Raw genomic sequence first — 26,547 nt, forward strand, 5'->3', positions numbered from 1 at the left:
ACTCGCAGAAACGCGCAGTATCTTTCTGTCGCGACTGCTGTGAACAATGCAACCACAATTGTTCTCTTCTCCAACAAAAGAGAGATTATGTCTTAATATAAAACACATGGGTGGTTATTTGATGGCTCTCTGAAGTGATTATAAGGAAACGATGGGAGGACCAGTAGGAACGCAACAAAGAGGGCAAGAACAAGAAAGAAATGGTAATTTATGGTTTACTTAAAATCGGCGACAACTTTTTCTGATTTGTGAAAGGCTGTTTTTTTATATGATAGTAGCTCTAACGGTGGTAGGAGTCACTAGAAAGAAACTGGAAAAGAAAGAAGCGAGGGGATGAAAGTAAACTGGGGTATGAAATGAGAAAGAAAAGCAGGGAAAACGAGCGTGAAGACGGAGAGGAAACCAAGGTGGAGGTGGTGATGCAAACGGAACAAGAGAAATGAGAGAAGAAAAAGTTTGCGAGCTGGAGAATGAATGAAAGTGGAAAGAGATGCGAAAAACGCGGAGAGAAATTTGGAGGGCTGGAGGGAATGAATTGCTGTCTGCAGCCTCCCTCATCCATCTTTCTGATACGGGGTGTTGGGTTTGATGTGGCTGCTTGTTGGCTGTTCTCCCCATCTCCTCCTATGCCCCCCCCCCCGCCCCGGCATCGCCATCGCAGTCTCTCTGATATGGTTTTTGTTTTGATGTGGTCACATGCTGGAGATTCTCATGGATGGTTTCCATAACGATAAAAAAGAAAGAAAAACCACCCCACTTTAAGGGGGAAAAAAGAAAAGTGCACGGAGGATTTGGGTTGAGATGCAACGCTGCCTCTCAACGGGCCCCCCCCCCCCCCCAAACATCTCTCTCAGCCGGGATGTTTCTCATGTGCTCTGTTGCAGATTTAAGCTTTCAAAGCAGTTTGCTAATTAAATCACAGCTTTTTAGTACATATACTGTATGTTTTCTGATTATTTGTGTGTGTGCGTGTGATGGAAATGAAGACAAACTTGTGTCTCTTTAGTTTCATGACTACGAGGGATTATGGAAATGACTTTGCTTGTTTTCATCCTCCGTTTCTTTGAGTCATACATAAAGAGAAATGCAATTATGCTAACACTAAAAAACAAAAAACACATTTTTTATTTCTTTCTTGTCTCTTTTCTCAGAGATGGTGAGGAAGAAGAATCCCCCTATCCGGAGCGTGGGAGGTGAGGAGGAGGAGGGCGAGGAGGGGAGGAGGCCAGCAGGAGAGGATGAGGAGGAAGGAGAGGAGGAGGAGAGAGTGGGAGGAGAGGCCGAGCGACTCAGCCGCCCCTCCGAACCCGAATCCTCCCAACGCGTCAGAGGAGACGAGGAGCAGGAGGATGAGGAGGCAGAGAGCGAGTGCGGCTCCTCGTCCGTCTCTCCATCCTCCGTCGGCGAGCGCTGCAGCAACGACGAGCGAGGGGGGAGGAGGTTGAAGCGGGCGGCGGCCGCCGACCGGCCCGAGAGCCCGTCGGAGCCCGAGGACGGCGACAGGGCGGTAGAAGAGAGGGAGAGGAGTCACAGAGACGGAGCGGAAGCAGATCACCTCACTCCTCCTTTCCCGTCGGCTCCCCACCTCCTGTCCCGACAGGAAGGAGGGGAGGAGTCGACAACCGACACCCCCCCACTCTCCTCCAGCCCTTCTCCCAAACTCCAGGACTACAAATGCAATGTGTGCGGTTACGGCTACTATGGCAACGACCCCGCCGACCTGGTGAAGCACTTTAGGAAGTATCACCTGGGCCTGCACAACCGTACACGGCAGGACGCCGCCCTGGACACTCACATCCTGGCCCTGCACAACATGGCCCCCCACCACACGGTTCTAGGTAACCGCAGCTCCAATTATGCTTATTAAACATTGCAGTTATGAAGCCATTTATTCTGCAGAGGGTCTCAGGTTAACACTGATGTTTGCAAGAACCAAAGAAATACAAACACCTCAGTAAGTTGGCAGGTTCGGAGCAGTTTTTGCTGTGAGGCAGCAGAGCTCACGGGTTCGTGACGTGAGCAAGTCTTGGACCACATTCTGGCTGAGTTAGCGAGCAGGCTTAGGCCCCGTTTACACGTAGCAAAAACGGTGGCGTTTTCATGCGTTTTGGACGTTCGTTTACACGAAAACGAAGCTCAAAGTCACCAAAAACGATCATTTCTGAAAACTCCGGCCAAAGTGGAGATTTGCAATAACGTTTGCTTGTAAACGGAGAGAAATGGACATTTAGGCTTCAGAAAGTCACATTATGCCACAGAAATGTCACCACACTGCAAAAACTCAAAATCTTAACAAGAATATTTGTCTTATGTCTAGTTAAAATGTTTAATTTTTAGTAAAAAAAAATCTCATTACACTTAAAACAAGACTCATCACTGGAAAAAAGTGAAAATTTACTTGAAACAGGTGAAAATTGTCAAATAAGTTATTTATCTGGTGATGACTCTTGTTTTAAGTATAATGAGATTTTTTTGACTAAAAATTAGACATTTTAACTAGAAATAAGACAAATATTCCTGGTAAGATTTTGAGTTTTTGCAGTGCAGCGTCATGTGTGCGACCTGTGTTTACAATTTGTTTGGCCACCGTCAATATTTTCTTGTATTTTACCTGTTTTATATTCTAGTTTAAGTCACACTTAAAAGTAACTCCACTTCTCCGTCACTCCAAACCAAAGACTCTCGTTCATCTTGGAAGTAACTGGAAGTTACTCGTGTCATTTGTTGATGTTTTTTCCAGGATTCTGATTGGCTAGCATGACTTTATCTTCTCGTTACACTGCCCCCTGTAGGTTTGGCTGCTCATAGCACCTTAACAGCGTATTTATGCGGGTTCGTGTAAATTATGGTATTTTTCAAAACGTAGGTGGGGAAATATCCGTTTTTGTAAATACCCGGCTATGTGGAAACATGGCCTTAGATTTAAACCCAGACCTGAGTGGAATGCAGAGATTGAAACTCAGAACGTATTATTCTTTGTGTGTGTAAATATTTGCTTGTTTTGTTTTGTTGTTTTTGACGTCAGACATCCAGGCAGGACAAGGACAGAGAAGCCAAACCAAAGAACTGGGGAAGACCAGATCCGATGCACAGAATCAGCAGCACAGGACCGTCATGATGAACGGCACATATGACGTACAGGTGAGGAGCTACCGCTAAACAGTTTTTCACCAAACATGAATTGCGTATCCCAGTGGGAGCCTTTGTGTTGTGGGTTTAAAAAGGTGTTTTTTCTCACGTTGCCATTGCGTGATGTTAGGATATGAACTGTAGGAGTGAGTGTCCGGTGTAAATGTTGTCTAGTTGGTTTGTGTGTGTCCCTGTGGTGGACTGGCGACCCCTCAGGTAGCACCTCTCATGAGATACCTGCAAGGACCGGCTCTGGTCCACCAGAGACCCTGCAGAGGATCAAAGTACCTCGCAGAGTATCCATCAGCTTATGGCTAGTTAGGTTAGGTTAGCCCTCCACTGGAGTTTTGTGTCTCTTTTAAACTTTTAGTTTTCATCTAAGTCAGTACAGATGTAGACATTGTGACAGGACTTTTGCACTGAGCTGTAGGCTTGTGTTCACAGCAGTGAACGCTAACTACCCTAACTCCCCACACTGCAAAACTCAAAATCTTACCAGGAATATTTGTCTTATTTTTAGTTTAAATGTCTAATTTTTAGTCAAAAAATCTCATTACACTTAAAACAAGAGTCCTTACCAGAAAAATCCCTTGTTATTTGACAATTTTCACCTGTTTCAAGTAAATTTTCACTTGAAATAAGTGGGACAAGATTTATCTTCCTATTACAAGCAAAAAAAATCTTTTTTTTTTCTAGTGATGAGTCTTGGTTTAAGTGTAATGAGATTTTTTTGACGAAAAAATGAGACATTTTAAATAGAAATAAGACATTCTTGTTAAGATTTTGAGTTTTTGCAGTGCAACTACCTTAACTACCCTAACCATAACCCCCTAACTATCCTAACAACCTTAACTACCTTTATTACCCCCAACCCTAACCACCCTGACTGCCCTAACTACCTTCACTACCCTAACTACTTGAATTACCCTAACCATAACCCCTTAACTATCCTAACAACCGTAACTACTTTAAAGGAGCTGTATGTAAGAGCAATAATAAAACTAATCATAAAATGACCCTGATATGTCAACAGACATTTAAAAATCATGTTCATTTCAAATACTTATGTCACTGACAACAGCACTCAAGCCAGGATATTCCAGTTTAAAAAGAGGAGTTGCAGCCCTCAACTGATGTTTATGTTGTCATGTTTTGTTTTGGCCTGAAGCTCCACCCTCCACCTATCTCCCAATCACCAAGTCAGTATTGTTTCTGAAGCTCCACCCTCCACCCATCTCCCAATCACCAAGTCAGTATTGTTTCTGAAGCTCCACCCTCCACCTATCTCCCAATCACCAAGTCAGTATTGTTTCGGCATCCGGGTTGCCAGCTCGACTCTAATTATGGCAGCCATGGCAGCCTACGTTCCTGCTGCATTCTGCAGCCTACCTGGCAACCTCTGGTCGGGGGGAGGAGGGGGAGGGTACACGCCGCTCAACAATATTTTGAAAGTGACTGCAGTACCAGTTTTGGACATTTCTTACAGACGGCTCCTTTAATTACCCTAACCCTAACCACCCTGACTACTCTAACTACCATAACTACCTTAACTAACTTGACCCTTAACCCTCCTCTGATGTGCGGTGGCGCTGGTTTGAATGGATGGTGTTTTGATTTTTTTATTTTTTTTATTAATATCCAATAGCAGTTTAAAAAAAAAAAACGGTACTCAAAACTAAAGACTTTTTTAAATTCATTTTTTATTTCCCAAGCTATGGGGAGGCTCAACATGAATGGTTTTAGAAAGCTGAAGGGGCTGTAATATGTAATATTGGGTGTGCTGTTATTTGGCAGTGAAGTTATAAAGGGGCAGTGAGGCATTGTGGGTAAGTTATTCAGGTTTTGTACGGTGACAAATATTATTTATTTATTTTTTGGTCAAGATCTTCCCGTGATGAAGCTGGACCCCTGAATGAAATCTTGACGTGTACGTCCCTCAGATTGTCTCTGGCGTTACAGCCTGGAGTCTGCTGGTCTCAGTCTCCATAAACAAGTCTTTCACAGTTTGTTCCTGGTGAATCTTGGTGTGGATTCATCACAGCCCAGGACTGTTTTCCTTTTTTCTGATCTGTCTGCGCCGTAACAACTGTGAGGTGTGTTTGGAGAGGCCACAGGTGTTCTCTGAATTTGGTTTCCACTCCACTTTAAAGACATAACTCAATATTTCTTGCTGAAAAGCCTGAAGATGAATTTTCACCACTATCGTTTTATACGATATGTTGCAGTCTTTAATCCCATTGTAGATGTTCCGGCATCCTTCACTCTTTCATCTGCTTGATGCAGATCAATCACGCAGACCTTGTGAAGGAGCATCAGCACAGATGTGTCCCCATGAGGAATATTCAATAACTAATCGCTGGCTCTGGCGTTTCAATCATTGCAGTACTTATCCAATGCAAGTATTTGCTTAATTAAGTTATGTTTTTTTATTTTTTCCTCCTTCTGGAGAAAACAAACAAAGGGAATAATCAATAATTCCTTGTGTGTCAACGTAGCCCGTGCAGTCTACCGTTGTTCTCCCGTGCGGCCTGGACCTCCATTTGTCCTCCCGACAGTCCCAGATTAGAAATTAAAAGTTAAGCGCTCCTCATCAGTAAAACCAGTAGCCGTGGGCTCGAGTGGAGCCAAAACACGCGGCACCTCCTCGCTGCTTTGATTAGCCGGACTACACGTGGATAAAAACAGACATTATGATTACGTGCATCAGCGCTGTACGACGGTTTCCGACCCTGACTTTGAAATGAAACTTTGTCCTTTGAACTGTTCGATTCTGAACTTCAGCAACGGCATTTATCCGTTTGATTGACATCTCTCTGTAGACCGTGAAATTGCTGCAATTTCATACCATATGATACTCGGTAAATGAAATAAACATAATTTAACAGCTGGTGCCATCTTTCACATTATTTTATGTATTAGTCCATGGTTTAATCAATTAAGGTGCCTCCATATTCAGTAAAAGTTGCATTTAAATGTAAAAAAGACTCAAATATTTTCCCTCTTGAACTCTCCTGCCAACGATAGAATATCCCGCCAAAGCGTGTTCATTGTGCCTAAGTAGGCCTTAATAGTAAGCCTTTAAATCATCCATAATATATGTCATTAATTGTTCTCCGTGTGCGGGATCTTTGTCCGTTTTCTTGCAACGTCTGTGTGAACGGATGAAAACGCTGTTGTATAAACTCAGATGATTTGATGGAACTGTGTGAGGAATAGTCGGGGAGTTTAATTTCATTTAAACCAGCAGTGTGTAATCGCTCTAAGTCACGTAATGGACACACACACGCTCACACACACACACACACACACACACACACACACACACACACACACACACACACACACACACAGACATGCTTGGTCAGAAATAGAAAATCCAGTGGGCTTAAATCGTCATTATGTAGAAAAAGTGAAAGTATAGAGAAAAAGAGGGAATGAAAGGGGTCTCTATTCTTCCAGCCCGCACTCAATTTTTCTCTCTCCCGCCTACGTTTGGAAAATTCCATGTTGTCATTTACTAAGACAAGATTCGCTGACAGCCGATGAAATAGTGGAGCAGGAACCCGGCGAGCAGCAGGATAGGTAAAAGCTGGGATGAGTCAGAGTGAGCGGTACAGATGGAGGAGGAGAGGAGAGACGGCAGTAAAAGGAGCAGACGGAGAAGCAGTAGCTATAATCTGCTGTTAGGGAGTGTAATGAAACAGCTGTCGAACATATTTAACTCTCTTCTTCTCTCTGTTCTCCATTTGTCTCTGATATGTATTTGTCTGCTTCACCTTCTCGTCTGCATTCTCTCGTTCTCAGATTCTATTAAATCCATTTTTCCCCCAACGGCGCAGCTTGCTTTTCATCCCTCTCTCACCTCTTTCTTCTCTCCACTTGAGTCTTCACACTTTCTTCCCAGACTCTTACGCTCTTTTCCTTCTGCTTCTACATCCCTTGTTCGTCTTCCAAACCTTTTGTCCAGTCTGCTGAGTGAGATGAGTAACTTCTGGAAGTTTGTTAATGGCCACGTTAATTATTCTGGGATTTATTCTGTCCAAATGAGCTGGATTGTATCACCCAACTCTTTTCACATGTTTTAGATGTAAATATAACTTTTCATGCTGCTTTTGATGCAACATTTTTTTTTTCTTCTGTTTTTATTGATACCGTTTGTGGCATTTTCTGTTATAGGATTTAGATAGATTTGCCAAAGAAATGCTTCCAAAACAGCGATCATGTGCAGATTGTTGACACTTTTAGCTGTCTAAACGGTCTGGGGTGACATGAGTGGACGTCATTGACTATTGTTAGTTTGATGGTGTTTCTGGAAACAATTGATCACAGTTCCAGTTATCAGAGAAGCGATGACTAAAGTGGAAACAGATTTCATGAAGAATCCAAACCGTATGTCTCTAAAACGTACCATCCTTTTCGCTAATGCTGAATCCTGAAAATGCAACGGAAATGTGGGAAATCACCAACAAGACTTGAGAGGAGACACTAATTGTGACCTGCAGCGATTATCTGATGGTGGGCGTGGAGATTCCGCTGTGACCTTCAGAGATGCTTGATCTGTTGGCAGATGTTGCGATAAGTAATATCCGATCACCAAAGCTTTTTGGTTTTTGAAACTTGATATGGAACCGGATCAATAAGCAGAACCGATAATGGCATAGATATTGATAAAATGTTATCAATTCCCATCTATTACAGATCATTTTAGAAATCTTTGAAAGAACAAATTACTTTTTTTGTTTGAAACTGCAGAAAAGACTGTTTTATTTGCTTGGATGGTTTGAGAGATGTGTCTTTTTTCTTTCTTCGCTAATTGGATGAGTTTGCAAAAAATTCCACAGCTCAGGATTCAGGTGCAGAAATAATAATTTTCTTACGTGACATATTCAGTTATGACTCTTGCAGATTCCACGAACCGTAACAGGTCTAATAACTTTTGAAAAGTATTTTTTTTAATATTACTAATGTAGTGAAGTCGGGGTTCGCGCTCATGATAGTAGAAACCTCTTATCAAATCAATACAGGTTATATGGACTTGTTCATATGTTAATAAAATCAGGACAACATCATAACTGAATATGACGCGAGCAGACTGTTAACTCGTGTCACAACCAGTTTTTTCTGCATAGCCTCTTGTTCTGACTGGTGACCTGCAGAGAATCTTCCCACACTGCAAAAACTCAAAATCTTACCAAGAATATTTGTCTTATTTCTAGTTAAAATGTCTAATTTTGAGTCAAAAAATCTCATTACACTTAAAATAAGAGTCATCACCAGAAAAATAACTTATTTGACCATTTTCACCTGTTTCAAGTAAATTTTCACTTGAAATAAGTAGAAAAATCTGCAAGATTTATCTTCTCATTACAAGCAAAAAAATCTTGTTCCACTGGCAGATTTTTCTACTTATTTTAAGTGAAAATGTACTTGAAACGGGTGAAAATTGTCAAATAAGTTATTTTTCTGGTAATAACTCTTGTTTTAAGTGTAATGAGATTTGTTTGACTAAAAATTAGACATTTTAACTAGAAATAAGACAAATATTCTTGTTAAGATTTTGAGTTTTTGCAGTGCAAACCTCACTTCCCAAACCGTGCTTCAGAAATGCTTGTGAACTATACTCCACATTTAGGAAACTCTTGCATTGTTCTGCTCCTCTGCAGGTGATGTTGGGCGGCACGCTAATTGGAATCGGCCGCAAGACCTCTGACTGCCAAGGAAACACTAAGTACTTCCGCTGCAAGTTCTGCAACTTCACGTACATGGGAAGTAACTCCTTGGAACTTGAACAGCACTTCTTATCCTCACATCCCAACAAAGTCAGAACTCCACCAACCACCCCCCAGCTGGCCACCAACAACCTGGCACCGCACGACAACCAGCTGAAGGGACGGCGTCCGGTCTTAGACGGTGCCGAGCGGGTGGCGGTACGAGCCGAAGACGACTCCTTGGTCGGCTACTTTATCCCGGTCCGGGCGTTTTCCGACTCCTCCGGGTGGACGGGGGAGGCCGGCCGGGGAGCCATGCATTACTGGTGTAAATTCTGCACTTGGAGCTGCGAGTGGTCGGGGGGTTCGACGAAGCTTTTAGAGCACTATGAACAAAGACACCGAGGGAGCGGGGGCGGCGCCGCCAGCCCCGGCAACTCCACTCCTACAGGGATGGAGAGAGACAGGGACAGAGGAGGGAGAGACGGAGGAGAGCGGGACCACATGGCATCCAAAAGCCGCAAAGATCAGTCGTCCAACCCGTCCGGCACCGGCCAAGGTAACGCACAGGGAGGAAGTGGGGGAATTATTATATGGCAGTAGAATGCGGCTTGAGCCCTTGTTTCTTATCTTTTGTAGCGTTATGTTACGTTATGTTCCTTACTTCTTTCTTTTATTATTTCCTTCCTACAAAAGGAAATTAAATGCTAAGTATTTATCAATGGAAACTGATCGACCAAATAAACTACTTCATCATCATCACATTGCAAAAACTCAAAATCTTACCAGGAATATTTGTCTTATTTGTAGTTAAAATGTCTCATTTTTAGTCAAAAAATCTCATTACACTTAAAACAAGAGTCATCATCAGATAAATAACTTGTATTTGACAATTTTCACCTGTTTCAAGTAGATTTTCACTTAAAATAAGTAGAAAAATCTGCCAGTGGAACAAGATTGTTTTGCTTGTAATGAGAAGATAAATCTTGTCCCACTGGCAGATTTTTCTACTTATTTCAAGTGAAAATTTACTTGAAACAGGTGAAAATTGTCAAATACAAGTTATTTATCTGATGATGACTCTTGTTTTAAGTGTAATGAGATTTTTTGACTAAAAATGAGACATTTTAACTAGAAATAAGACAAATATTCTTGTTAAGATTTTGAGTTTTTGCAGTGTAGCGTTATGTTATCAGACCCGTAACCTCTCTGTCCTCTGCTTTTAGGAGACCCAAACAGCAGCGATTCCGAGGCGGTTGTGACCAGCTATAACTGCCAGTTGTGTGATTTCCGTTACTCGATGGCCCACAGTGCAGACGTGATCGTGGTGGCGCCGCTGCTGCTGCACTACCAGCACAACCACTCCATCCACCGCTGCTGCATCCAGCACTGCATGTACTGCCCTCAGGGGCTGTGCCAGCCGCAGAAGCACCTGGGGGAGGTGGGTCCTCACACACTCTTATGTTTATGTTTTCCTCAGTTAGTGATTTTTAGGGCCCGAGCACTTACAGTGCAAAGGCCCTATTGTATCTGTAGGAAATGTTTTTGTTTTTCTCGTTCTCATTTTTCTTCCAAAGAAATAAGGGCCTTTTTGCCCCCCTAAACGTGCCCCAAAAGTCACCAAATTTTCACGCAAGCCAGGCCTGGTGAAAAATGTGATATTTAATGGTTTACATTAATGGGCTAATGGCTCAACAGCGCCCTCTAGAAAACTTCGTGCCTCAAGCCCCACAATACGGTTTGACGTACATGCACGAAAATCACTACACACCTGTATCATGTCACAACTTAAAGAAAAGTCTCTTGGCACCATGGCCGAAACCCAACAGGATGTCGGCCATTTTGAATTAATCGTGTAATTTTGGCGCAATTTATGCCATTTCTTCGGCCGTTAATGCGGCCCGAACCATAACATGCACCCAGGTGTGTTATACATCAAAATGTGCGTCTCCATCCTGCGACGGCGCGCATTACTTTTCTCAGTCATAAGCGTTACCGTGGTGATGCTAGATGCCAAAAAGCGCACCCCCCCTTCATCTGATTGGTCCATATTTGATAGTTCCTATTTTCTGCCATATTTTTTGAATGGTTTGATATAAAGAGTCGTGGGTGGTATCATCGGACTTAGTTTTGAGTCCTTGACCTTTATTGGTGAAAATTGCACGCGCGAGGGCCCGTTCATCGCTGCTTGCAGCTTTAATTTTCTATTTTTATCCCTGATTTTTTTTTTTTTACCCATTACCCAGTGCTCCTACCTAAGTGACAGTCCTGGGCATTGCTCCCTCTACCAAGCCCCGCACTGAGCTCAGGTCTCCTCCTTATCCTGAGGAGTGAGCAGCTTCTTTTCACCAGAAAGGGTGGGGTTTCTCCGGCCGGACGTAGCGCGTGGAAGGATCACTTTATTCCGGCCAGATCTTCCCCACCCCATCTGAAGCCCCCGGTTGGCCAGACGGGGCATGTATAGCCCAGGACTGTTGCATGTTTTTGTGAGGGTAGCTCACATTAGCTACCCAAGAGAACACAGGGAGAACATGCAAACTCCACACAGAAAGTGTTAGTGTCAGTTAGTGATTTTATTCTCACATCCAAGTACATAACTCACAAAGGAAAATGTGTGAAATGAAAAGTTCATGTTTTCAGTCCAGTGGATTTGTTAACAAAGGACTTTTGTTGCGTTACTGCTGACATTCAGATTCATCACAAGTCATGGAAAAAAAAAACAACCAGTGCTTTAAGGTCTTATTTTTCCCAAAAGGTGTCCCACCCATTCGCGTGCCGGAAGACCACCTGCCCCAAGTGCAGCTCAAAGTTTCCTCAGCCCCCCAAACCGCAGGATGCCATCGGTTCAAAAAGTGCAAGCAGCACCTCGCCCAGCGTGACTCCCCCTAACCCGAGGGGTGACCCCAGTGTGATTTCTGGTTCCACCTCTCACCCCTCTGACCCCGCACATCCTGTTGTCGCTCAAGGTATGTAGGGAGCTTGGTCATCGTGCAGCAAATCCATAACATATGCCCCTAATGTCTTTTCAATGTGCGCATTTCGTCTGCTGAGTGTGAATCTTCAGCGTTTCCTCACTGCTTTTGTGTCGTCACACTTTTCTAGGCGTCACCCATTTGTGCGACCAGTGCACGTTCGCCACCACTGACATCGATGTGTTGCTGCAACACTATGAGAGCTGCCACACCCTGATCAACCTGAAGGGGGCGCACCCGCAGGTCAAGGCGGAGGAGGAGGCCGGGGGAGACGGCGGGAGGGGAGCAGCACAGAGGGAGTACTCGTGCACCAAGTGTCACTTCATCACCGAAGTGGAAGAAGAAATTTTCAGACACTACAGGTGCGGGGGATGTTGAATAATACTTTTACAAAATGTAGTATTTTGTCTCTTTGTTGAATCACAGTGCTCTTCTTCTTTTTTTGTTCTTCCGCTTTGTCTGCCTAAGTCTGATAAAACTCCAGAAGCCACATATTTATGCATTTTAATCTTTCAACCGAGGTTATTTGTGTGTGCGTGGCTGTGTGAGTGTGTTTCCTTCACCAGCGCTCTCGACAGTCTGACATTTTTATTGGTAGCTAGAAAAAAAAGAAAAGGAACCATCTCTTCTAACACCAGCGGTTTTGCCCCGTGTCTTCATAGTGGATTGCATGAATGATTGCGTAGATGTGACTGATTTCCACCCAAAGAGGTACAATTCCACTTAGCACTGCAACTCAATGTTTGCAAATACAAAACAACTGTGAAAAAGTTCCAATTTCGTGTCAGGGAGACGATTAAGTAACGAAATTATTTTCTTTGTACTCCATCTTCCAGGAAATGATGGCCGTAGCAAAAACGTAGCAAAAACTGTGGTGTTTTCATGCGTTTTGGCCGTTCGTTTACACGAAAACAAAGCTCAAAGTCACCAAAAACCATCATTTCTGAAAACTCCGGCCAAAGTGGAGATTTGCAAAAACTCCGTCTTCATGTTTGCTTGTAAACGGAGAAACGGACATTTAGGCTTCAGAACATCACATTATTCCACAGAAACGTCACCACACTGCAAAAACTCAAAATCTTAACAAGAATATTGGTCTTATTTGTAGTTAAAATGTTTCATTTTTAGTCAAAAAAATCTCATTACACTTAAAACAAGACTCATCACTGGAAAAAAGTGAAAATTTACATGAAACAGGTGAAAATTGTCAAATAACAAGTTATTTTTCTGGTAATGACTCTTGTTTTAAGTGTAATGAGAGTTTTTGACTAAAAATGAGACATTTTAACTAGAAATAAGACAAATATTCTTGTTAAGATTTTGAGTTTTTGCTATGTATGTATGTATATATATGTATATATATGTATATGTATATATATATATATATATATATATATATATATATATATATATATATATATATATATTCAATTAGAGACGATAGAAGGTCTGGAGATGCTCCGTGGATGTAGCTCGTAGGCCTGGAAGGGGAGGGAGAGAGTCAGCATCAAGAGGGGCTCCTTGTTGACAGGATTTAGCGAATGGGAAGAAACTGTTCTTGTGGCATGAGGTTTTGGTCCTGATGGACCGGACTCCCCTGGCAAAGGGGAGTGCCGGAGGCGGACAGGTCGTTCTCCCTGCAGAAGGTCGCCAGACGCTCACCCTCCCACCTGTAGGTGACTCGTCACTATCAGAGATAAGTCCGATGAGGGCGGTGTCATCTGATGGCTGGAGGTGAAGCTGTCGGTGTACAGGGAGAGCAGCAGGGGAGAAACCAGTGCTGATGAGCTGTGAGTCCCTGGTTCCCTGGGAGAAGGAATGATAGTGAAGCGGGCAGCACGTCTCCACACTGCAAAAACTCACAATCTTACCAGGAATATTTGTCTTATTTCTAGTAAAAATGTTTCATTTTTTGTCAAAACAATCTCATTACACTTAAAACAAGAGTCATTACCTGAAAAATAACTTATTTGACAATTTTCACCTGTTTCAAGTAAATTTTCACTTGAAATAAGTAGAAAAATCTGCCAGTGGGACAAGATTTATCTTCTCATTACAAGCAAAACAAATCTTGTTCCAATAGCAGGTTTTTCTACTAATTTTAAGTGAAAGTCTACTTGAAACAGGTGAAAATTGTTGTTTTTTTCCAGTGATGACTCTTGTTTTAAGTGTAATGAGATTTTTTTTGACTAAAAATGAGACATTTTAACTAGAAATAAGACAAATATTCTTGTTAAGATTTAGAGTTTTTGCAGTGCATCAAGGTGTTAAACACAGCTGATCAGCTTCAATCTGGACGGAGAGACACAACCTGGTCCAGCATATGTAGCAATACTTTAGAACAGCACGTAGACTTCCTTTTGGTCTGTAATTTCTTTCAACAAAATTGTCTCTTGCAGTTCAAGCTGGTGGCTGACACTTGAAGACTCTTTCCATTTCAAATGAATCTTAGATATAAGTCTAAACTCTAGCAGGAATATTAATGCATGAGGGAGCTGCAGTGTCTCAGGGGGCCAGTTTCTGTTTGTGGTATTCAGCTCTCTGTGGATTATCCGTCATCATCCGTCATCTCAACCACGTCAGTCAGTCCGTCACAGTCACACCCTGGCCAGCTCAGTTCCTCTGATGAATAACTTCTATTGATGCAATTTCCTGACGTGTTAATGAAATATCCAACAAGTTTTGGTCAAAATGCCATTACAAAAACATTACAAAAGCACCAGTATAGAGCGTTTAAGCCAAACCTTTTCTGGGGAAGGGGGGATGGGGGCTTCATGAGAGCTTGTAAAGCAAAAAAATCTATGTGACTGTACACAGTAAATTTGTGTGCACCAACTTATTTATTTCTTTTTTCTTGTGTTCATACATTTGGTCCCCTGCCTCTCGCCTGTAATGAGCTGGGATAGACTCCAGCAGACCGCCTTGACCCTGCAAAAGATAAAACTCTTTTCGAAAATGGTTGGATACATTTGGTTAGTTGCAGCGATAGGTGTTTTGTAGTTTCAATCAAATGTCTTTAAAATGTATTAGAAAAAAAGAGCAGGCTCAACCAAAAGTGCTGTTCTTTTTAGCTTCATATGCAGCTCTGTCGCCATGACGACCCATCAGGTGAGACGCAAGACTGCTGTTAAAACAGACAATCAGAGTACAGTAAAGGGAAGTCCGTCATTGGATGAAACTTAATGACGCAGTGAGGCGGCTCCGCGTTGGTTCTGCATGTATGGAAACTGGTTTTTAAAAGGCTCCAAAGTAGCGCAGCATTTATGACGGACGTAAACCTTTACGTGAGGACCCCCGATAAACCACAGGCTACAAAGTGTCATGCACAGTTGGCCAACAGCTGGGCATTAAACAAATGGCCAGTAACAGCTGCAGGTGTGGGACCTGTTGCAGGTGGATCACGCGTTCAGGACACACCTGAGCTGATAGGTGGGATGTATATTAATGGGGGGCCTTTTATGAAAAACAGGTTTTCTCTTGCTTTAACATATATAAAGTGGTCTCCACTCAGCCTGCCAACTCAGAGAAGGAGGAAAGCAACCGAATTCTGCAGTGTCTGTACAGCCGCCTGGATGATCGTCCAGTGTCATGTGACTTCTACGAGCCGTTCAGATTTGCGCATTTTCGTTACGTAACCAAAATGCAAACCACGCCCACAACTATAAAACCGTGTAACTGCATGAGAGCGTCCGACTATCGTAGCACTGCGTGACATCGGACACTCTCTGTCCATCTCCCTCCAGCAGCTGCCACTTTATTGAGGTTTTTGTGGTGAAATGAGGAGGAATCATAGAGATAACTTCTCATTTCAACTACCGGTAACTGGATCAGCCGTTCCTCATCTGTGACCGTTTCCTACAGCGCTTTCAACGCGAGCGGTAGGAAACGGCCAGCTCAAAACGGCATCGCTACGGCCAGTTAGGACAGTCCAATAGAAAATAAAGCAATGGAATTGATTTTGACGCTCGCTCGCATCGCATGCAGTTATGACACGGTGTTAGGACACGGTAACTCTGCCGGCCGGAGCTTCCACCATTTTTTCGGAGCGGTGTATTGCGTCATTCGCATCAGGCAGCCAATCAGCACAGAGCCTCATTATCATAGCCCCGCCCACTCACAATCCCTCATAGATAATGAGGTTAGAGAATGGGAAGATAAAGACATGGCTCAGAGGCTGAATTTCTAATTTATTTAGCAAAAACAATCAAAAGCTTGTTTTTAAGACATTCAAGGCCTGTTTAAAATAGGGATTAGATGCCATAATAGTCCCCTTTAATGACAGGACCCAACATTCAAACACGTGATCTAATGAGTCTTGCTCTGCAAGATCAACAATGCCTCCTCCACCTATGAATAACCAAGGAATTCATCCAATCCCGAGGCAGGTGACAGCATAATGATAGTCTTTAGTCTGTTTTTTTCACCTATAATCATGGATTAAAAAACAATTAGACCTTTTAATTACTGCATTTTCAGGCAGGATAAGCCTCTTTGTGCAGAATTACATGTGTAATTTATTTTAGGTCTTATGTGTCTTGAAAGTAAAGACTTAAACACAGAAATGTTTTTGTGTGAACGTGTTTACCTGCTAAAATAGTCGTAAACTGGATTTCACAGATCTCTATCAGCCTGAAGAGTCTAAAATAGGTCTCAGAGTCAATTTGTTGTCCCCGCAGTCGGAGCAGCACACATGTTCAGTAAGAGAGCCAGCAAATGACAGAGCAAGCGAGAGCTGTTTAGGGTGGGAAGGCCAGAGGAGGGGTGTGAGAAAGTTGGAGCAAAACACATCACAGATTCAGAGAGCTACGAAGAATTAGATATAGTTGTGACTTATTTCTCACAGTTTTGATCTCGACTGCAGATTGTTCGCCACCACAAGCGAGACACGTTGCAGACTAACACAGTGGTTCGTGAAAAGATCTATGCCAAATGAGAGAAAAATGTAAAAACCTGCCTCATTTAAAAAAGAAAATATAAATAAAAGAAGAATTGGGATGGAGTGCAGGGGGGGTAAGGAAAGTACAAAATGGAAAGAATGTCTGAGAGGCAGAGACGTGGGAGAGAGGGTGACAAAGCAGACTTAGGTGGGGATTTAACAGTCCACTCACATCCGCAACTAAATCTGAGCCCTGAATCTGGGAGCTCAAATCAAATAAAAGGGAAATAAACCCAGAAAGTTTCACACCACCAGTAAAATCAACCAAAGTTTTTGACAATAAAGGTCAAGACTTAATGAGGGGGGTTTTTCACAACCAGGGCCAGAGTTTAATGGAGCTAAAATAACTTAATCAACCTGTATAAATAAGTTAAATAAGTTTTTCAGACTTCTCTCAGCACGTCGTGATGACTGAGAATGTAGTTGACGTAATTACACAAGCCTGTCGAACAGAGTGGGTGTTTCTAATGGAACGTAGGCACAGATTCACTAAAAAGAGCAAAAATCTTAAATCAGAACCAGCAGGGGTGGCATCTCAGAGACATGTCGCAGAGACAAAACCAATGCTCTTAGTGTCGCTTTGTTAGGATGAAATAATTGCCGAGCCAGTCGACCATGAGAAGCAGATTTTTTATTATTGTATTTAATTTAAATGTGAGATGTAGCTTCGTTTTTTTTTTTTTTTTTTTTTTTTTTTAAGTTTTCCAGTTAGAGATTGCATGTAATGATTTTCTTTAGCTCAATCATGGCAACCAATAAATTCTTAATACCTTTATGGGAATGGAGCTTCACTTCATGCCATGTAACACCTGTGCCCCTCGTAGCCGCTTACAAGGTTTCATTTGTTTTCCTTTTCTCACAAAACGGAAATTAAAATCATCCTGGATGATTAATTCACATAATCCCCTCCCCTAATTGAAAGGGACGTATTTCTCATAAATTCCCATGAACAGGGCTTGCCACAACAAAACAAACAAAAGCAATCTCCGTGTAGAGGCCCAGTACTCCATCAGAACCGAGGCTCGTTAGTAAATGACAAGGAGCTTCAGAATGAAATGTGAACCTGAATCTTGATGAGGGCGTTTATTGACCTCAGAGGATGCAGGGGCAGCGATCTCCAGGAAGACGCGTTGAGAGAGAAGTGAACGCTCAACAATGACATTTCATTTCCTGGGCTTCACTGTGACGCAATGCACAATATTAGTGGGGTAACAGAGGGCTGGTAGCTGCTTCCTTTAGTGTCTCAGAGAGCCATTACTTCTTCTTACATCGCTTTAATGTGGTCTGCTGGCTGTACAACACGCTACACCTCAGGTACAATAGAAACAATGAGACCTGAGATTCCAGAGGAAATAATAACACTTCACTGAATCACAGATGACACACTCAATTGTATTTTAAAGGTTAATGCAAAACACTTAAAGGATTAAAACGTGTGTCTAATGTTTATAGTTGTTTTTTCCTCTTGAACAATATAGTGCACTCTCCTGTGTGTGCAGCAGCGTGTTTGGTTTGTTCATGCTGACGGCCAAAGCTGCTTTCTCTTCTACGTTTGGTGCATTTAACGCAACGTTCTGCAAATATTTAAACTCATGCGACCACGTGAAGATAAATAATGAATAAAACTTTCCCCAATAATTTCTTTGTTTCTCCACGTATTCTTTGTGTTTGTGTTAGATTCTTTTTCATATTAATATCTAAACTATGTGGATAAGTGCAAGAAATGAACTGAAGAGTTTTATTTCTCCAGCTAGATAAAGGTCAGTACTTTTTGAGTTTTCCCCACGCGCCATTACGGAGAATGATATTGTCATTTATTTATTTCGCTTTAGCTGACCTTTTTTGTGTGCTGTACCTCATATCCTGACGATGTAAATAGTTATTCTGCCACATCAGCAAGAAAAAAGAAGGAAAAGTGGAGTGGCACTAGCCAGAGTTGAGATTAGTCAGTTCAGGGACCGAAAAGATCAAATGACACACCCATACCCAGAGCAACCATGGTGTTGATGAAAGAATTATTTTCATTTTAGCCTCCATGCAGAATGTCTGTAAAAGCAGTTAAAATCTTATACTAAGCATAATTTGTACGGGCCGATAATTTGCTAATCCACTCATCGCAGAAATGAGCAGTTTTAATATTCAATAAAACACGTTCTTATCCCCACTCATGTTTGTGCAGTGCGTGACAGCAGCTTTTTAGTATTTCTCATATAATATAAATGTAAATGAGCTGCCTATAGCGGACCCACCGAAGGCTGCTGTTAGCAGTCCAAGTTTGTGTTGTAGATGGTTTATTGATTTTCCTTCTTGGCCAGCACGAGAAGCCCTGAGCCTGGAAAAACTCTGATGTTGTTTTCCTAGATGTATGGCTGGTGATTCAGGGCTTTGCCAGCAGGAAATGAAGTTGGTTGGTGATTCAGTGCTTGTCATTCAGATTCATTTATGTTCCTCACCGTTTTTAAGTAATTCACTGCCATTCCGATGGAGACTGAGTCACTATTTGGCCCCAAACGCCATGAAACTCTACCTGATTTGCTGGAGGAAAAGCACACAGGGGCTGATGCACTTCTGATGCAGTCAGATCCGGGTGGATTAACCTCCCTCTTCAAGCTATTTCAGTGTCCAGATTGGAATCAAGGGCTTTTTTTTTCAAATTTAACATGAAACAATGTGGAAACAAAGTGACTCTATATGAAAAGCACAATGAAACTGTGTCTTTGAGCCTCCGGTGTTGAGTTCAGTCCCTTTATAATTCACTTACATTTCAGATAACTGTTAATAGCCAGATTGGTTGTTGGCAAGCTAACACTACACTATTTTATTTGTAATTCAGTCAAAGCACGATATGAGTACTTTTCTCATTTTTTATTTAAAAAAAGTCATAATCCCACTATTGTTTATGTAATAAATGCTCAGGGTCATGCTCTGGTCTCTGGAAAGCATCTAAAGCAGGGGTCGGCAACATGCGGCTCTTTAGCGCCGCCCTAGTGGCTCCTGGAGCTTTTTCAAAAATGTTTGACCTTTCTTTTCCTTTTTTTCTTTTCTTCTCCTTTTTTTCTCTTTTTTTTCTTTTTTCCTTTTTTTCTCTTTTTCCTCCTTTTTCCTTTCCTTTTTAATCTCGACATTTTGACTTTTTTCTCGAAATTTTGACTTTTTTTCTTGACATTTTGACTTTTTTCTCGAAATTTTGACTTTTTTCTCGACATTTCGACTTTTTTCTCAAAATTTCGACTTTTTTCTCGAAAATTTCTACTTTTTCATCTTGACATTTCAACTTTTTTCTCAACATTTTGACTTTTTTCTTGACATTTTGACTTTTTTCTTGACATTTTGACTTTTTTCTCGACATTTCAACTTTTTTCTTGAAATTTCGACTTTTTTCTCGACGTTTCGAATTTTTTCTCGAAGTTTTAACTAATATAGATACATGCAGCATGTGTTGCCTTCATTCTAAGGCTGATACGAGACTTTTCATTTTTTGCTGCTGCAGACATATTAGTTTTTTGTGTTTTTGGTCCAATATGGCTCTTTCAACCCCTGATCTAGAGAAAAACTGCTGTTGTAATAGACGCCATGTAAATAAAACCGAACTGAATTGAATTAATCGGAACGTGCTTTCTTCTCTCTTGCAGGCGTATCCACGCATGTTGCCGCTGTCGACACTGTGACTTCACAGCTCCCGACTCGTCGGCCCTCCTCGACCATTTTAATTCGGCCCACTGTCATGACTCTGCTCCCTCACTAGGCTCCTTACCCGCCTCCATGACGCCGTCCCTGACGCTCTCCACCAACGGCTGCTCGGCCCCGTCCACCTTAGCCATCAAAGAGGAGAGCAAGGGGGATCTACGGCTGCTCTACTCCCTGGCTCCACCCGAGGGACGGCTGGCGGAGGGAGGCCGGGAGGAGGCGGGCGGGCTGGTGAAGAGCGAAGGAGGCGAGGAGAAGGAGAGGGAGAAGGGCTGGGTTCTGGGGGAGACGAGAGGGCCGGGAGAAAGAGGAGGCGAGCAGGCCCACGGCTTACTCTGGGTGCCCAAGGAGCAAATGGGGCCTGAAAGAGGAGCAGGAAGTGGGAGCCCCTCTCTTTTCGCCTCTCCCCTCTCACTGTCTTTTGTTTCAGCCAATCACGAGGCCTCGCAGCAGAAACGGGCTGTGGCCTCACCTAGCATGGTTTACCTTGGAGACACCAAGTCGTTTCTGGGAGATTCCAAGTCATTTTTGGGAGATGCCAAGCTGTATGGCGGAGGGAGAGCAGGAGGAACGGCTACAGGAGGAGGAGGAGAGAAGCAGAGCCAGATGTCCAGTCAACAGTATGCAGGCGGAGGAGGAGGGGGTGGAGCTGGAGGAGGAGGCAACCAGGAGGGGAAAGGAGGAGCCACGAAAGAGGAGTCCCAATCCCTGCTCCGAGTAAGTCCAGCATGTGCACGCATCCCTGGTTTTCTTCATTCCATGACAAAACCTTTCTGTTTCTTTAGTCACACTGCAAAAACTCAAAATCTTAAAACGAGAATATTTGTCTTATTTCTAGTTAAAATGTCTCATTTTCAGTCAGAAAAAATCTCATTACACTTAAAACAAGAGTCATTACCAGAAAAATAACTTGTTGACAATTTTCTCCTGTTTCAAGTACATTTTCACTTAAAAAAGGTAGAAAAAATCTGCCAATGGAACAAGATTTATCTTCTCATTACAAGCAAAAAAAATCTTGTTCCATTGGCAGATTTTTTCTCCCTTTTTTAAGTGAAAATGTACTTGAAACAGGAGAAAATTGTCAAATAAGTTATTTTTCTGGTAATGACTCTTGTTTTAAGTGTAATGAGATTTCTCGACTAAAAATGAGACATTCTAACTAGAAATAAGACGAATATTCTTGTTAAGATTTTGAGTTTTTGCAGTGCAGACGTGGTTGTTTACCTCTTACTCTTCCAATAAAAGCCTGTATGGCCCCGGCTCTGTAGCCAGAGCCAACCTGCTGACAGTACGGAGTTGTCAGAGTGCCTCTATTAAGAGGCTTTCATCTTCCAGTCATCTGTCCTCTCAGTCAGATGTGGGGATTAGATGTCATGCAGCGAGCGGTTACAATAAAATCTGTTTCCCTGCCCTCATCTTTTAGAGGGCTTGTGCAAATGTGAGCAAGTATCCTCACAGACGTGTGTGTTCATCTGTTGTGGCTAGAATCCCATGGCAACACTTCCTCTCGCATCAGCTGCATTTATCTGGCTGTTTTTCTTCTTTTCTTTTCTTTTTAAAGTGGAACTTTCACTCCCAACACGATACACTTATGGATATCGGCATGGCAACACGTTGTCAAACTGACAGTTCCCATGACGACCGGCTGTCACTCAGTTCCCTCATGCTACATTACGGACCGCAATGCTTTTCTCTCTCTCGGCAGTGATGTCATGGAGCGGCAGGAATAGACTGCGGCTGCACCAGCGCCGCTAATGTGCCATGATCACATTAGATGAGAATAGACTGAAGGTGGTGTCTGTGGCGGGGTGGGTGTTTGGGCTGTCACTGACGTGGGTCTGTGTGTTCGCTTGGTGTGGATGTAAGAAGGGTGTTGCTGCTGTGTGTGTACACATATCAGTGTATGAGCGGAGTCTGTGGCTTCTTTGTACAAGCTGCGGTGCGGCCTGTTTGTGCGTCTGTGCGAGGCGTTGGCAGCGACTTGGCAGGCCGGGCCAGGGTGGGGCAGCGAGAGGTTTGCTCATTACCGTGGGTGGGACCGGTGTCTCCGAGGCCAGAGCACTAATGCTCACATTCAAAGAGAAGAACAGAGAGAGAGTTACTCGCATGAGAGAGGAATGACGGACCGAGATAAAGATGTGTGCAGTTTTGACGGAGATTGGGGCCACTTGGGAAAAACGTTGAATTCTAAAACTTTACATATCAGGATGTGATAAAAGTCAGCTGGGACATGTGCAATCGGCACTGCCTGGGAACGCTGTTCCTGCAGGCATGAGGGCCTCGATAAAAGCTGAATATTTGTCAGTTTGCTGGAGCATTCACATAGGTATTAACACAATGCCACAAAGGAAAGACATCAGCAATGATCTTAGAGAAGCAACTGCTGCTGTCCATCACTCTGGGAAAGGTTGAAAGGCCGTTTCAATTAGTTTTTAAGTGAAAATCATAGCAAGGCCTTCCTGAGGTCGCAGTGTAGTTTGGACCAACGAGACCATAGGAGAGATGTTCAGCCATGAGGACGGTATAAACTCAGACAGATAAAGCCGTCTTACATGCTGCGTATGCACTTAAAGGGGAGCTATTATGAAAAACAGGTTTTTTCTTGCTTTAACATATATAAAGTGGTCTCCCCTCAGCCTGCCAACTCAGAGAAGGAGGAAAGCAACAAAATTCTGCAGTGTCTGTACAGCCGCCCGGAGCCGTCCAGTCTGATGTTCAGATTCTGCTCCCTTTTGTTACGTAACGAAAATTCGATTTACATGGGTTGGCCTCCGATGTGTGAAACCACGCCCACAACTAACTCCGCCGGCCGGAGCTTCCACCATTTATTCGTAGCGGTGTATCGCGTCATTCAGGCAGCCAATCAGCACAGAGCCTCATTATCATAGCCCCGCCCACTCAGAATCCTGCATAGATAATGAGGTTAGAGAATGGGAAGATAAAGACATGGCTCAGATGCTGAATTTCTAATTTATTTAGCAAAAACAATCAAAAGCTTGTTTTTAAGACATTCAAGGCCTGTTTAAAATAGGTATTAGATGCCGTAATAGGTCCCCTTTAACATGCGATAAGTAAACTCCCAATCATTCAGCATCACAGGATCTGTATATGCAGACATAGCATGAACATTTTCTGATTAAATTGGGAGGCGTTTCCTGGTTGCAGTAGTTAGTTTTTCCAAACAAACAGATATTCCTGTCATAGGAAATGGAAAATGTGAATGAAAACTGAAATTTGAATAAACTTTGGCCACACAGTGTGAATTACAATTGGTAGATACATCAACAGGCTATTTCAGGTTAAAACTCACATTTTCCTCGTCTCCTGGAGCAGACGGGGAGCGCCAGCTGCTTCGTCAGAAACATCTGCCTGCACCCACTTTAACCCACATCTGTGTGATGGACCCGTCATAAACTCAGAAAAGAAACCTGTGCAGCCGAAGACAAGAAATGAGAGATGATGAGAAGAGACGGGAATTTTAATGAAGTAGAAGTTAAACGTGGCTTATTAATTCGATGGCTTAATTAGATTTGGCCCTCGCTATCACCCGCCTCTCACGAGTTCCTGTGGCATTGCATCTTGACACGAAAACACAAATATCACGCGCCCATGAATATAGTTGACTCATCATCAGACGGGATTAGAAAGAGGCGTACATGCAAACAATCATCTCCAGTAACATTACGGCACAGACGCAGACAATTGTTATTAGCACTTAAATGAGCTCTTTTTTTAAAGATGTAGACTGATGGGGGGTAAGTGGGGTGTCAGTAAATGAATCTTGATGGGACGATACAGGAGGACATGTGGCACGGAGGGAGTGACAGATGAAAAAGAAATAGAAGTAGAAATAAATGCCCGAGGTGTAATTTCTTCTCCACCCGGGTTTATGTTTCTTTACGCTGCCCCTGCGCTCGTGTTAGTGCACGTTTCCCCTCATCCTCACTCATACTTCCTATTCTTTGGTTCATCGATCTGCCTCTTGCCTTCCCTTCCATTCTTTTTCTTTAATTTCCTTTCTTTCTCTCTAAGGACAACTCACCGAATTCGCGCTGATCAATACGCGCCTCACACACGCAAAAGCATTCAGGTCGTTTTGGCTTTTTGTCTGCATGAGACATAGTTGGAGCTTCAGGAAGAGTTTGGTGGACATTTATACACGGGAAGAGACAAGATGAGTGGTGGTGGTTCCCCGCAGCGACAGGCCGCTGTAGACGCTGGAAAATGTATAAAAGAATATAGGAACTGATGCAAAACTTAGTTTGTATAATACAATTGTTGTGCATCTGCGTGATTAGACAAATGGATGCAACCTGGAGAATTTATTGATTTGATTTTTTAGATGTCGTGCGGTCATCGGGCAGCACTGAAACATGGATTTCGGGGGTTTTACAAGTCCTGTGCATGACGTCCAGATGAGACAAGAGACGGGGAACACGAGACACCGCTGAGTAGGGATGGGCGGTATGGACTAAAAAATGTATCACGATAATTTCTGGCATTTATCCCGATAACGATAAAAATGACGATTAAAAAAAATACCAATTCAACTCCACCTTGTTAACTATAAATCTATCACCACATTCAGTCTTTGGAGTCCACCTGTACTGCAAAACTGTAATGACTCAAATGAAACAAGTTTGAAATGTAAGAACAGATTCAACATTTATTCAAACTGTATGGCTTAAACAGTGGGATAACAGTGCAAACAGCAAAAGTACCATTGTCCTTCAAGTTTTCTTAGCTTATAAAATCACAAAGTAGAAAAAAATACAACCTGATAAATAAAGAAACAGTATTGTCATCCTTTGCACTCACTGTTTTTTTGCAGACTCTGCATATAATAGATGATGTTTGCTCCTCGTCTCTCTTTTTAAATCCAAACCAGTTCCAGATAACGGAGCTGGAGCCTCATTTAACAACGAGCTCCTCGCTCTCAGATCCGCCTTCCGCCATGTTCGTTACACAAAAACGTCATCAACAGGAATTTATTGCTTTTACCGCGAGATGACAAATTGTTACCGTGGGGAATTTTTTTGACGGTTTATCGTGAACGGTAAAATATCGCCCATTCCTACCGCTGACACACCACCTGGACACCACCGAAGAAGAGATAATGTGAGCTTTTAGCAGATCAGAGGAAAGTTGCATTAAACTCTCTCTCGTTTATATTTCTACCCGACGGAGCTAATTATGTTTAAAGGACACACACACACACACACACACACACACACACACACACACACACACACACACACACACACACACACACACACACACACACACACACACACACACACACACACACACTCTCCTAGACACAGTTGTATTTCCATGCGCTTCTCATTACTTGCCGTTTTGTTTCCCTCTCTCCGTATCCATGTGCAAATTCATGCGTGTCCGTGAATACATGCACCCGTGTGATCGTACGTGTGCTCCACCGCTCGGATGCTTAATTACGCGCCGCGTGACTGCATTTGCATTCTGACTGTGTGTTTTGTAAGGAAATTAAAGCGTGAATTTAACTTATTTGCTGTGCTGATAATTGGACATCACTTTATATCCGGCACAGGAAATTACAGAGTGTTTGTGTGTGTGTGTTTGTGTAAGAAACACTGTATGTTTGTTTGCTTAATGGACATCTGTTGTATTCCCATGTGTTATAATTGAATATTGAGTGTTTTAAAGACCTTAATCCTTTGCATTCCCTGTAAAAACGTCATATAAAACCAGCCACCACAAGTTACTTTAAAAGTACGTTTGTGTTTTGCTTTCGAACTGTAGAGGGTCCTTGCTTTTACTTGAGTTGAGAAAAGTGCTTTTTAAATATTGTAAATGAAGGAAGAAGAAGAGATGAGGAAGATCTGGCTTGGACCTCGGTGGCAGCCTTGTCATCTTGATCCTTAATTGTGATTATAGTTTTGCACAAACAATTTAATTGAAAAAAATAAGAAAATTCTCCCCATCTTCTGGATCACTCAACGTGGCCGTTGTGTATTACAACGTGTTATAGTAATATCGATGCTGCTTTTTCTGCCTTTAAAGGAGCATGAGGCTCCTTTTAAGAAATGAGACTCTCTAGCGCCACCCTTCTCCACGACGGCCGTTGGGGGTA

General features: G+C 42.7%; 1 protein-coding gene across 1 annotated transcript in view; it reads left to right on the top strand.

The window, feature by feature from the left end:
- Window positions 1-26,547, top strand: part of trps1 (trichorhinophalangeal syndrome I) — a 127,781-nt gene that overhangs the window by 36,644 nt on the left and 64,590 nt on the right. The window contains exons 2-8 of the mRNA XM_061742391.1: window positions 1,152-1,838; window positions 3,026-3,141; window positions 8,793-9,396; window positions 10,064-10,278; window positions 11,593-11,803; window positions 11,940-12,171; window positions 20,378-21,149. Of these exons, the coding sequence (XP_061598375.1) occupies window positions 1,152-1,838; window positions 3,026-3,141; window positions 8,793-9,396; window positions 10,064-10,278; window positions 11,593-11,803; window positions 11,940-12,171; window positions 20,378-21,149 (2,837 nt within the window). The remainder of the gene's footprint in view (window positions 1-1,151; window positions 1,839-3,025; window positions 3,142-8,792; window positions 9,397-10,063; window positions 10,279-11,592; window positions 11,804-11,939; window positions 12,172-20,377; window positions 21,150-26,547) is intronic.

The sequence above is a fragment of the Cololabis saira genome, chromosome 15 (assembly GCF_033807715.1).
Source record: "Cololabis saira isolate AMF1-May2022 chromosome 15, fColSai1.1, whole genome shotgun sequence".
NCBI classification, from domain to species: Eukaryota; Metazoa; Chordata; class Actinopteri; order Beloniformes; family Belonidae; genus Cololabis; species Cololabis saira.